This window comes from Rhinoraja longicauda, chromosome 37 (assembly GCF_053455715.1).
Source record: "Rhinoraja longicauda isolate Sanriku21f chromosome 37, sRhiLon1.1, whole genome shotgun sequence".
Classification (NCBI taxonomy): domain Eukaryota; kingdom Metazoa; phylum Chordata; class Chondrichthyes; order Rajiformes; family Arhynchobatidae; genus Rhinoraja; species Rhinoraja longicauda.
Window position 1 is genome coordinate 8,975,282 of NC_135989.1, and position 13,916 is coordinate 8,989,197.

At 40.8% G+C, this 13,916-nt stretch overlaps 2 protein-coding genes across 8 annotated transcripts in view; one reads left to right on the top strand and one right to left on the bottom strand.

Annotated features, from left to right (window-relative positions):
- LOC144610731 (uncharacterized) overlaps positions 1 to 3,943 on the top strand; it is an 84,483-nt gene extending 80,540 nt beyond the window's left edge. For 6 of the 7 annotated variants that reach the window (XM_078429651.1, XM_078429654.1, XM_078429658.1 and 3 more), the window contains 3 exons: positions 735 to 908; positions 2,156 to 2,360; positions 2,662 to 3,943. In XM_078429651.1, the coding sequence (XP_078285777.1) occupies positions 735 to 908; positions 2,156 to 2,360; positions 2,662 to 2,806 (524 nt within the window). In that variant the 3' untranslated portion in view covers positions 2,807 to 3,943. The remainder of the gene's footprint in view (positions 1 to 734; positions 909 to 2,155; positions 2,361 to 2,661) is intronic. The other variant, XM_078429656.1, reaches the window with a different exon arrangement.
- Positions 3,944 to 11,070: 7,127 nt separating this feature from the next.
- The window catches only part of LOC144610635 (A-kinase anchor protein 8-like), a 33,797-nt gene continuing 30,951 nt past the window's right edge, over positions 11,071 to 13,916 (bottom strand). Inside the window, exon 13 of the mRNA XM_078429489.1 lies at positions 11,071 to 12,547. Within this exon, the coding sequence (XP_078285615.1) occupies positions 12,083 to 12,547 (465 nt within the window). The 3' untranslated portion in view covers positions 11,071 to 12,082. The remainder of the gene's footprint in view (positions 12,548 to 13,916) is intronic.

The following is a 13,916-nucleotide window of genomic DNA, read 5'->3' on the forward strand; positions in this document are numbered from 1 at the left end:
CATTATTAATCCTTTCTCCAGTTACGGGGTCTTTTCAATTTTCAAACCTTTCAGAATCCAGCACTTCTATTGGTTTGAATCTATTAATTTCTCAAATAATAAGACGAAGACTGGATCAAAATATTTGAATGTTAACCTTGTGTCCAGATTTAATCTAGCAGCAATTTTTAAAAAAAAGTGCATTGAAGAACATTGAAAAGTTGGAAGGAAATAATTGTTCAATAGAAAATGCTGATTGTTGAGTGGACTAAATGCTGATGGTTGAATGGGCTCTGGGGCTTCCTTTACTTTGCATCTTTTTCCCATTCCAAATATCTAGCATGGTGCACGGATGAGGAATGAATGTGCGAGTCTGTGTGTGTGTGAGATTCGAGTGAAAGTGGAGCATTTTTCTGCTTTGCAGTCGTTGAGAACTCCCTAGTCAGAGAGGGTCTCGCCCGTGATGCAGAGCGCCCACTAGCTCTCTATCCTTGCCTGCGTTCCCCCAGGTGTCAACCATCTTAACTCCCAAGAGCAGCCCCAAGTGGTACGTGGTAATTTCAATTTCCATTTCACACACCATCCGCTAAAGAAATCTGCAGACAATCATTGCTAAATTAATGAGCCTTTGAAGTGCTGTGGGCTCTTGTCCACTAGGAACTAGGCCGAGACCTGCCAGAACCTCAAATTAAATTAGGAATTAAACTGTGGAAGGCAGGGTGGTAACTGAATCTTAATTTCATTTTGGACAACAGAGCACCCAGTCAAGTTAGGAACCTGTGAGTATTGTGGAGTGACACTAACCACGGGTGTAGGCCTCTCCAACCATATGCGTGGCCATCTGAAATCTGGATTGAAAAGGAAGTTACCGAGTCTGTCTCAGTTTGAGGAACTCCACGAAAAGGCTGAACCTGCACTCACCGACACATGTGAGACCCTTTGGCTTTGTATAACTTAACCAAAAAAAAACTAAATGTAAACTTTGACAGTGCCGAAGAGAAAGCTTGTTAAATTGCAATTGCACTGTGAAAAGAAACTGTGTGTGATGATACATGCTGTGATCCAGACACGAAGTTGGTCCCCACTAATGAAGTTAAGCGTCTATTCCTTGACGTGCTTGAGAATGCAAAGCCTAACCCTAGAAGTTCAGGGACTAGATGCAGCTTTTGCTTGCTTATGTATGTAAGTTTTTGTTTTAATTTGCACGTGAGTGGATTGTATTTATTGTGCCTTTTGTTCTTGCACTCTTTTTCTGTGTAGAAACTGAGCCAAGGTGCTTAATTCATTGTAATGTGTAAGTAAATTAATCCGGTATAAGATTGAAATCAAGCCCCGTTTGCATGCGGTTTGGTGACTCACCTCACGAGCGCAATTTTCAGATTCCAACGATTTCAGAGAAAGGTTGGTTAACAGTTGGGAAAGTAAAAGAAATGGATGGTACTGACACCCTCTGCCCTATTAAAGAGTGTAACTTTAAAGAATACATTTGGCACTAAATGTGAAAGTGTGTTGTGGGAACACTTTTCTGATAAATGGCATTACTGTTATACCTGCTTGATTCCTGGCACATGTGGAGTAATTGTCTGTCCTGTCCAGTAGAAGCAGTTAAACCCTCTAAATTACCACATGCATTAACCAGAGTTTTATGTTTTAAAAAAAAAGTAAATGTTCTAATAATGTTACTGTTTTCCCCCCTCCCAAAACTCTTAAGAGACACAGCCATTCAGTAGAGCTGAAATCTAATAACTGGATATGTTTCTGCACAATTAGATTGAATATAGTTTGCATTGGAATTGTAGTTGGATTGCTGTTCTAGTAAAATAATTTCTACCCTGCACAAAAGTCTCGAATAATTTTGTCTCTTTTCATTTGGCCAGTGGTGTGGGATCAGATATTTGTCAATTTACTGTAATTAGAACTTCTTTCAAAGTGCCTAAGTACAGGCAAATATTTTACCCTATAAACCATGGCAGTGAATATCCGTGGGAGTAATATAGGACTCTGAGTTTCCATTAAGCAGTGATCTTTGGAGGGTTTAAGTGTACAGGCAGGTTTTCAGTCCAATGTTACCACATCTGAAATTATTTTTGAAACTGTCTTCCCCCTAAGGTTTAATGGATATTATGTTTATGTATTCAATAAGATGATAAGCTAACGGTTTCTCTTTCGTGTTCAGACAATGAGCGTAAGCAACAAAAGCCAGCGATATGCACAGAGAACTTGTCACCGAAACGCGAGGAGGGGAAGGAGCCAAAGACGTTCAGGTCAAAGTCAGAGGAACCCAAACCTCTCCGAGTCAGGCCTGTGATCTTTCCAGTCCTGAAACCTGAGCCGCTCTCACTGGTGAAGTTTATAGGAAACATCTATACTCTGAAATGCAGGTGAGTGCGCCACCTTCACAATGAAATGCGTTAAACCATTGGTTGGTGAAATTTGGGCGTGGGTGAGTTTTGTTTTTTGCTCATCTCTAACTCTCAGAACATCCTTGAACCTAACGGTGTTGGGGCAGGAATTCCAGGATATTGAACTGGTGACGCCTTTCTGCTGTAGTAATAGTGTTGCAGAACAGCACTGTTGGGTGTGGATGAATTGAGATCCAGTTGCTGGATGGGATGGTGTGATAAAATTTCATGCAAGTCTTGAGTTGATTAGATTAACAGTGGCATCTTTCCTTCCCAAAAGGTTTTGTGATGTCGAGTTCCATGGGCCTCTCTCAATTCAGGAAGAATGGGTGAGACACCTTCAGCGACACATCCTGGACGTGAACTTCCCGAAGGTGGAGGCTGCACGTGAAGAGATCTCCACGTCTGCTGAGCCTGAGAAATAGGTTGAATCTGCTGCCTGTGTAGAAACCTGGGTAGATGGGGTCAGATCGACAAGCGCAGTCTCTCTCCAAGGCACATGCCATTATTTTTTATGTTCTAGTTTAGTGAAGTTTGGAAAGGTTCTTCTTTGCCTTTGAACGTTTAAGTCCCTGTGTAGTAATGAAAGTATCTGCCTTACGTGGGTTTCCTTAGAGTAATTCTGCATTCACCTCATACAATTAGAATGTCGCGCAGATCAGCTTAGCCTTGATTAATGTTGTATAGTCTAGAAGCAGTCATGTGCCACAGTCCTGCCGAGGAGAGCTGCAGTGCCAAGAGGGCGCTGAAGTATGTGGCACTAATGTAGCCGGGGCCACAGCTTGCTCCAGATCCATTTGGCTGCCTGCCGTCAAACCCCCAGGCAAGGAATTCTGCATTAATTCGTGCCTTGGGAAAGACGGAAGAGGAAGGTAACACAAGGCAGATGGATGACAGTAACTTAGTCCATTTTTAATAACATACCATTGTTAAATTGTTGTGAGTGAAGCTTAAATTTGACGTGTCGCAGTTAAAGATAAACAAAAGGACTCCTCTGCAGGCCGCCCTCCTCCTGATTGTTGCGTTGAGGCAGATACAGGCAGCTGTGAAGCGGAGGTGTGGACGTGGCCATTGCTGTGGTGAGTGAAAGGGGGTTGTGCTGGTTTGGATACAAGGCACAGGTCACCTGGTCCTGCCAGGCATGAGGCGTGTCCACTGGCATTTCTGGCCGTGGCTCAGGAGGTGGTTCACTTGCATTGCTGCAGCCTCCAGTCCGAGAGTGGGCAGTGGGTTCTTGAGCAGAGTGAACAGCAAGCAAGGCACAGCAACTCCGTCCGGAATTGAAAGGGTAATGTGTTACAATGGACTCTTCAGATGGCAGAGTGCAGACAGCAATGTATACATCAATCCCTGCTCAAAGGCAATACGGAGTACCTCAGTTTCACAGTCTGCCTGCTTTAACTGAACCGTTGGTATGTCCCCATGCAGGAAACCTGCTTTCCCCTTCCATTAGGCCGGAAAGCCTTTGAAACGGGATCCCTCCCACAGTTGTGTATTTGGACTCACTCCTGCCACGTGTGGATCGAGTCATACAATTTTGTTTCTCAACTAACGGGCATGTGGCTGTGAGGGTGGGTGGGGTGAGGGGCAACGCCAGTCTAAAATGGGGACGTTTATTCCTTGTAGTCCAAGCCACTAATTTCGCATTTTGGTCATAGATGTTTCAGAGTTTAGTTGCATTTTTAATATTTAGTGAAGGGGCTATTTGCTTTTAATGTGTTTAGGTCACCAAGTGGCAGTGCATTTGCGCAGAAAGATGTAGGTATACTTGATAGTTGTACTGTACAGATGCCTTATTTTTCCTTTTGTCGTCTTGTACGTGTGCTGGATGATAGTTGATTTTAGCGAAGTGTAAAGCAGGTCCTTGAATCTCTTGTGCTCCCTTTCACGTCCGTGAACCCCTTACCACCTTGTGTCTGACGAGCAGGTAGATGCAAGCTTCTCCCACAGCCACTGCTGCCTGACCGGTGCCAGCAGGGTCACCTGCCTGCTCCATCGGTTGTGCATCAAAGAGATCTCCCTGCTACTGGGGTGATCCACCATCCACTGGTCCTTTAGTACGCCAGGTAATGATGCTGTGGGGAGGAAGAGGAAGGAGTTCTCTCAAGGCTGCTCATTGGGAAGATAGATATTCGTCAAATTCAAATCTCTCTTTCCTCTCTCCACCAAAACAAAAAAAAAATCTGTCTCAGAACCACCACTTCTGATTTGTAAGTGGGCTACAAATGGCTGATTTGTTTTTTATTGACTGTTTGAAATTAAAACTTATTGTTTGTGGTCACTATCTATTTTCAGTGTTGTGATGTGGGTCTATGCATCTAATGCAGTTGGACTCTGTGACCAAAAAAAAATATCTTGTTACCTGTTTGTTCCTGTGACTGTGTATTGTAACTTGGAGTGTACTGAAATATACCTTCATAACCAAAGGTGCTATGAAATTGGTTGTTGGGTATCACAGAAAAAGATTTTGTTTTCCAGAATGGACTGTGTCTCAACACATTTACACAACCCTTCATTGAACCAGTGGAAATTCATTCTACTTAAATCCCGTTCCGATGGTCATTTGGGTAGTTTATTGTTGAGGGTTTTTTAGTGTATTGGTGACAAAATATATATTTTGAATATTTCATTTTAGTATTGTGTGGAACCTCTTAATTTTAGTTCTGAACTTCCCATCTTCACTGCCAAACTGTCACTGCCACTCATTCGCCTTGGGTTTGCTCTTAAAGTTTGGTACTAGCAAGATGGAGGCAAGACCCTTCACCGCACTCCACCACTGACAAACTTCTCACACTTCCTCAGATCCTGAGCCACACAGATTCACGGTTATTGCTTCTACATGCTCGCTATTAAGTTTGTCTGAACCCGCAACCACCTGTGTAAATCCTGAGATTTCGGTTGCTCCTGTTCGCTCGGTCTTTCCCTCGTAATCCCAGCCCACTCCCAGAACAAGCCAGGGAGTAAATAAACATTTTCTGCGCCATTTGTGTATTTTCAATCTGGGTTTGTGTGGAGTATTTTAAATGGAGCAGATCTTGGTTATATTTCAAATGAGTCTTCCTGAACTGGGTACTCTTGATTGTATTAATACAAACATTTGTCACCGGGATCTTGCTGCCTGTGGAGACGTTACTTGGCGTTGCCGCCTTTCTGAAGTTTGCTTCCTGTGCAATCTGTTGTTAGCAGCCCACGAGGTTGTTCTTTTGGCTTTTGAGATTTCCTGGAGATCTCTCGTCTTGTTGACGTCACGTTTAGTGGCAGTGTGAAACACATCTTTATCTGCTTCATCTCCAATAACTTCCCATCAAATTCAAAAGCATGGGAGTTGATTGGTCCACGGTTCAACAGTCCCGTGGTTTTTAGGAGAGTATCATGTTAAGAGAGTAATGTTTGGACCTGGTGCTGAGGCTTGGAAAGAGTTAAGTCAATTAATCCCACTTCACTGTCCGTTCTGAATAGAATTAATTATTTTCCTCCATCCATTCCTGTTAGTCTTGGTGATCAATCTTTGTAGGATTGAATGGTTTATCTTTCACTTGAAACTTTAAAGGAATCTCTTGGGTAGTTGGCAGTGTCTGTTTGTCCTGGTTGTTGCCATTGAAGCTTTTCCATAGATTGTTTCAGGGAGTTCCTCTGTGACTAAATCAGTAAAGAGGTGGAGGAAGGAATCTGCTATTGACTCTGACCGTAGTTGCTATTGCCTTCCAAGAATCTGAAATGAATTCTGAGAAGTATTTTTTGGGAGTGCAAATATTTAGTTACTTTGGGCTGTGACATCAATGATTTATCTGGTGGTGGTTACAATAATGAGATTTTGCTTTTTGTTTTATTGATGTAGTTGTAACTTCATAAAAATGCTTTTATTCTTGTACCCCAACTTGTTCTTGCATGTGCTGTTGAATATTACTGATTCTCAACCCTTTGTATTTTCACCCACTCCTTTTTTTTAAAGTATTACAGCTACCACAATAAAAGTAAATTTGAATTTTGAGCAGCTTGCAGCTTCACCACTTTAATTTTCCTTTTGTTAATACATGGAGTGTTGAGGATATGGAGTAAAACCATCATGGGTTTTATCGTTTTGTTCACCATCTTCTGGCAGAAACGTACTGCACGATCGGTCTGTGCACATGGACGTTTCCAAAGCCGAGTGATATTTTGGAAGTTTTGTTTCAACCAATGCTTCTACTCCCCTCGCCTCATAGCAGAAATGTGATTTGAGTTTGTGAATCATACTGAGTAACTGGGTCTGTGGCCAGTTAGATGACAGCCTTGGGTTTTGTATTAATTCCCAGATTACAGTAGGCAATCCCATTAATAGTTTTTCTTTGTGTTAAACTTTGATACCATATGCTGAAAAAGTATTTTTTAAGGTGAACACATGGGATTTTTAACATAAAATCAATCAGTAATGAGTTCAACAGCAATGTGTATGTTTAAATCACATGGAATGAGGCCCAATACATTTTCAGATGTAAATTTTAGGAGTGTTTTTGAAGGTAGATGTCGAGTGGCTTACGGATTCCAGCGATTTGGTTACCAGGCAGTTGGTGAAGCAATGCTGGTTTGGAATTATCTTGATCATTTCACTGTTTTGTACCCTTTCAAAATGTGAATTGTCTTATTCAAAAAGTACTCTGGGGAACGTGTGGTTCTGCATAGCTGCTCCACTTTGAATGTACCAAGGATAGCCACATGAGGAATGTGGATTATGTACCCAACAATCCACAGTGCATCACCGCAGTCCTGAGTAAACGTTTGTAATGTGGTTGTAGATCTGATTATTTTTCAATCTGATTTTTGATCATGTAAAATTGTATGCAGATCCCGCATCCTTTTCAGCTGCCTTTGTGGTGTGATGCTTACTCTGGACTGGAAGTTCAAGTTTATCGATTTCTGCAATCTCTAGACGGTTGGTCAGGCTCAGAAAGCTTGTTAGGGTTTCATATTTAATAGTTAACCCCTGGGAGACTTAAATCGTGGGTTTCTTGCTGATGCTCATTTTGGCTTTGATGTTTCCTTCGGCTTATTAACTCGCTGACATCCTCTGACCGAATCCAAGTAATATATGAGAAACTCATCTCCAGCAAAACTCAATACTTTGGGTTGTCTCGGGACACCAGGGAAACAAGATAGTAAGGAGATATATTAGAAACCCACACAATGTTCCTGCGACCACATGGAGGTCACTGGCTTCACCATTTAATCAGTTGGGCTAGTCAGTTAGCGGATAGCTGCTTAGAGTTATTCGGCATGGCCTCATATGACCTGTTTTACCTCAACATGACCTCAATGTTCTGCACTGTAAATAGGGCTAGGGCATCTGCTATGAATCTTTCCATGAATTGAGGAAATATTCATGATTTTTGAGCTATCCAAATGCACCGGTGTGAATCTGAACAACAATTGCCCGTGTAAGTTTCTGAAATGTTGCTTGGAGTGATGCGGCCCCACTTTTTCCAGTTCCCCTGCTGATTTTGTGCTTTAAGATTCTTTGGAGAAACTTGACTCCATTAGGCCTCATATTCTGTGGGAAATCAATGGAGGGCTTCGGTTGTTTAGTTTGCAAACAGTTGCAACTTGTGGAAGTGTGGGTTTTTGTGTTGGGTTGATCTGCCTGCATGTTCTACCTGAGACAGGTGCAGTAAAGTCCCACATGCTGTGTGGGGTGTGGAGTTCTGGGACTGGACATGTAATGTTAAACTACATAGCCATCCGGTTTCTACCAGTAAAATGCTGCTTATCTGTGGACTATACCTGAATGCTAATTTATGGTAAAAGTACCCAGGATGATTAATCTACATGTTGAACAGTTGTTTCATGACTGAAATTGCAGTACAAGGATTCATTTTTGTAGCTATCACTGTTATACAGATTGGAACTTTATTGTGGATTCTAATTGGAACCATGTTTTTTAATTAAAAAGAACACTACAATAGGAAACTTTGCATGTCATTTCCAATGGGCATGCTCTGAATATTGTTGCTTCCCAAAACATCTGGTTCCTAAATTCCAGAACAATATTTCACTCTCAACAGGAGTAGCTAAAATAAGAAGTTATGCAATCGTAATATGAGCCATCACGGTTTGAATAAATTGTATTTTGGTGATCTCGCAGCATCAACAAAAAAATAATAATCCTGAGTGATCATTTTCCTTCCAAGCATATCTCTGTCTCAAAGAAAATAAGCACAGAAAGATAGCTCACGTCACAGTTAATGCATCTTCCCCCTACCTACCTTCCTCAACTCTTGAACTCCTGAGGTGGGGTTGGGCAAAGATGCATTAACTGTGACTTGAGCTATCTTTCTGCACTTATTTTCTTTGAGGCAGAGATATGTTGGAAATGTGAAAAAGTACAACCTGGAAGTGCACAAAGCAACAGTTCACTTGCAGATGCTGCTTGACCAGTGTATTTCAAATCTTTTAATCTCTTATATACCAATGTAGCACACTGTGGTTAATTTATTTATTTTTCTTGATTAGAAATTCTGGATTGAAAGCTTCCCTGAAGGTGTGATGATACTCAGTCCATTCCTTTGATTGTCCCCCTCCTCTCCCCATGCACAGTACTGTTAAAAAGGTTGTCATTCTGCTTTTGTACAATGTATTTTGTAGGTTTAAAAAGTCACTTTTAATTCATGGTCTTAAGGTGTTTCACTGATGCCAGCCACAGGATGATGAGGTATTGGACAAGCTCCTTTATATGGAAGCCAGGATCACTACACACATTTTTTGAAAAAATTGTCAACGCATTAGCCTGATTTTCATGTTGAGATATTGTAAAAAGAAATTGTCACATGGTGTAAAATAGTTTGAGTTCCTGTAGTCAGCTGCAGTTCTTGACCTAGTTTGTACCAAGATGTGGTGAATAAAATAATAAAGGGTAGTTAGGCTTGATAGATATAGGTGTAACCCTAGTGAGTGGAGCAGATCTAAGGTATGCCCTATGGAATCCTTCAGGCATGGCTTTAATATGCTCCCAGTATCTAAATAGGTGTTAATGTTTTTGCCTCTTAATCATGTGGTCACTGTCATAACTAAACAAGTGAGTGCTGCTAGGATTATTTTCCTTGCATTGGGTAGTATTACCTTTCTTCCTCTATCCTAGGTCAAATTCATTTGACATCCAGGGAGGTTGTTTCTTTTTATTGGGAAGAGGTCAAACTTTAGCCACATTCAAGCTAGAAGCTTCCCTTTAGCAAAGTGAAAAGGTACAGGACTAGCATTAATGTTCAAGGTTGAGTTTTCATTCAGTATTACCCTGCATATTAAGATGAAAGATTTCTATAGATATTTGACAGCACTCTTTAACTGGACGAGGGATTAAACCGAAAAGCTCAGTATATAGATATTACTGCAGGGCATGATCCTAACTGCCATTTTCTCTCGCTACATAATGAGGACCAGTAGAGATTAATCATTGTATAATGAATGCTGTTGTCCATGGTTTTAAAATACTATCGTAAGCTACAGTTGAGTAGCCATTAGTGAAATTTCCTGTGCTCAGGTTTGACGCGTGATATTTTTGAAATTCAACCTTTAGTCTCTACTGCTGCTTATTCGTATCCTGCACCGTTCCTGTTCTGTTGCTGGGGTCAGTGGAACACATTTGTAATTAGGTAGACACTGCATTTTATAATTTTTTAAAAATATGTAAACTTGATTGCGCACACAGCTGTATAGGGCTGTATTTACTGATTTGTAATTGAGTCATTTATAAATTTAGTATATGGTGAAGCTTCTAAGGAAGATGTGTACAACACATGTTAACTCAACTTTCCACACTAACTTCTGTTCTGAAAACTGTTGAAGGTTAAACAAACCAAACTGGAAGCTGGTGCCTCAGAGCTATAAACTGTTACTGCTGTACATGTTACTGAAGGTTGTGTATCATTTACTCCAAATAAACTAAACCCAAAATAAAAATGTTCAGACTGGTAAATTTAGTATGGTAGACCTTGAGCACAGTCCTCGCTTAAGTGAAAATTTGTACGGATGTGTACTGTACTTGCAATTTTAACTTGCTCCCGTGCAGATTAATTTCAACTCTAATGGTCCCACTGAGGCCATCATCCAAAACAGAGGCTATGTTGCAGTTTCTAACCTTCTCACCTCTGAATGATTAGGAAATGGCTTCCCAAAGATACTATAAATCACTCCCGAACGTTACTTTTGTTTAGTCTTTTACAAGTGAAGCTGGGAAAGCTTTTACTAAAAATACTAGACAAGATCTTTAACTCTTGTTTGTGGCAGCTCTATGTTCAAATTGTGTACACAATTGATATCCTTCCAATGACTAGTTGCCCTAGAAAGATTGTTTTGGCCACACAATTTCACTTCGGCTAAATCAGGAACCCTGCCATCCTGTGATTCAATTGTGATCCAATATTCCTTTCCAGTACAAAGACCACATTCATCCTCTGAAAGAGTCTCCACTCCTGCATGGAGTTCTCTCCATATTATTAATGTCCTTAAATTTTCATCTGCAAATAGCCATCAACTATTTGCCAAGCTTTTTATTCATGTAAATATTATATCATTAAGCTATTCAAGACAAACATATAAAGTGCAAATCCAAGGAACCAGTTAATAAATAGGTATCTAGAAAACTACAAATGCAAAATCTCACTCATGTAATGGTCTGATAGAAGCAGACCAATTATTAAGACAAGGTGATATTTAAAAACCAAGACACTGAGGATACAGTGGAAGTTTTAATTGACAGTGCTACAAACTGATTTACAGTTGTGTATAAAATTGAAAACAAAGTTCAAGTACATAGAAGTAGCCTAAATAAAGCAAGAGCATAGAAAAGCAAGGGCAGAATAAATCAGGAAGGAGGGAAATAATGCAGCTACTTTCTGCAGATTACACAATGCTAAACTACACATTCCAACTGAGCTAAGCCATAATCTGCTTTTTAACATTGTTCAATACTTGAGTGTACTTGAATCACCCAGCACTACGGTTCATCAGCAAGTGGATCTGCATTTGGTTTGAAAAGAGGTGCAAATTCAATAAAGTCAAGTCAGGCTTAGACTCACCAGGAAAGTTACTGTTATGTTGAAGCTCATTTGAACTCTCAAGAGGAAGCCCACACCCTGTGGGAATGCAGTATTTAGGCTCCCAAATTAATCCAATGAATTTCAATGTTGGCATTTATAGGTCTAAAACAAAGCAACATGCTCAAAAGTGCCACCCACCTTCATGCAGAAGCTAATTAATATAACAAAATAAACCAGTTACCTGCTGCATATTTACAACTCACCTGTACACAAACCAAATGAGAAATTTAAACCAGTATCTTAGCTAAGCAATTGTTCTAATGGACCAAATAGTAATAATTCTTAGTTGCGTGGCTTGGAATCAAGACAACCAAATCGTACAAATTACAGATCACTTAAGCGTAGGCTACTGCAAACAAACTTCATGCCATTCCTCAACTTTGTAGGGTCAATTGAATACCACGTTAATCACATTACAGAAATCAAGTTTATTTTTTTAAAAATTCACATTAAATGTGAGAAGATGAGAGAAAATTTGACTTTATCAGCCACATGGGATGAAACTGAAATACAGCAAGTGAACACAAATCTACTGGCAAGTTAAAAACACTGAAATTCTTAAAGTAGTATAAACTTCAATAGTTGGTATGGGATAGAATTATACCTGCATGTTTGCAGAAATCAGCCTAAAATTTACTCCAATTGCTCCTCTTCTCCCTTCAGCATCTCATCTTCCTCTTCAGCTGTCAATTCCACCTCCCTCTCTTCTGCTGCTGCCGCACCCTCCGTTTCCCCAAGAGCCTTTTCCACTGCGTGCACAGTCTCTCCCTCAGCATCTCTCTTCCCTTCCACTTCAGTCTCCCATCCAGGCCCTTCCTCATTTGTCTCCACCCTGTCGGTCGCTTGTGCTGCCTCACCCTCCTCCCCTGAAACCCATCCCAATGCTCCCTCCCCAGTCTCCTCTTTCCTCGTTTCCCCAATGTTTTCTTCAAACGGATCATCCATTTCTTCCTTTATTCTAACTGTGCTGTCATTATCTTCATTCTCCCCTTCTTTGGCCTCAACATCCATGGAGGCATCTTTCAAAGCCTCGCCCTCAGCAGTCTCATCGCCAGCCTCTTCTTCATCTTTGTCCTCATCAGTGAATGGGTTCTCACCCTGGAAAAGGAAGGCATTTTAATTAGAATAGATTAGACTCCACAGGATCAAAGTGGCCAGCTGTTCAAATGCTCCATGATGACCAGAAACGGAAAGATACTTTTTCACACCACAATCACAAAATTTAAAACTCAAAAGATGCACACATCACTGAATTTATGAAAATGTTATATGTTAAGATGTTTCCCCCAAAAATAAATCTGGATTAAGCTAAATGGATCATCAGAGCCCCTCATCTAGGCAAAAAGTAGAATTCACTCAAACTGCTCTATTGCATTCCTTCTTCCATGAAGATCAGAACTTGAAGATTTGAGGAAAAGGGTTTCAGACATCACCCAGCAAAGTAAACAAGCTCTTAAAAAACTAAAAACTAAATAAAACCCAAAGCAGAGGGAACAAAAAAGAAGAATCATACGGATTTAGGTAAATGTACCCTCCACAATCTGTAAGCCATCTATATATTTTTAGCATGCACAAATTGTCTGCATTGTTACTGTTAAGAGGTTTATTATCTAAATGTTCCAGCTGAGAACATGACTGAAGAGGCAATTGACACGTTGGACATTGCCAAGATCAAACACCCTCAACCAGAGAGCAGAGAGATTTGAAAATGCAATGGGGAAATTAGTTCTATTTTACTCTGGCACTGGAGAAGGACAAAAGCGTTCTGCTGGGATGGGCATCTAAATCATGCCAGGACCATTCCTGGCAAGCCACATAGGGCGTAAGCAGGGCTTTAATAACAAAGGGGAGGCTCTAAGAAAAGGATCTTTTAAAAAATCAAGAGGAACTGAGAGCGCAGTAGCACAAGCTAGCAAGCGGAAAAATTGATAAACAGGCTGGGGCAGAAAATGGAAATGGCACAGAGCAAGACACGTATACATACATAACAAAATCAAAGTGTCTATTAGAATGCAGTAGTATTTTCAATAAGATAGATGGCAGCATAGATAACAAGAGTATGATCTAATAGCTATTATGGGAATATAGTTGCAGGGTGACCAAGACTGGGTATTCAATATTCCAAGTGATACAACAACCAAAAGGGGGAGGAGGAAGGGAAAGCGGGTTAATGAAAGTATCAGAGTCGTGTTGAGTCATGATACAGAGGCAGTGGATAGTTTAGAGATACAGCATGGAAACAGGCCCTTCGGCCCACCAAATCCATGTTAACCACCTACACTAGTTCCATGTTATCCCACTTTCTCATCCACTCCCTACACACTAGGGAGCAATTTACAGAGCTCCAATTAAGTTATAAACCTGCACATCTTTGGGATGTGGGAGGAAACCAGAGCACTCGGAGGAAACCCACGAGGTCACAGGGATAGCGTGCAAACTCCACACACACAGCACCCAAGGTCAGGAT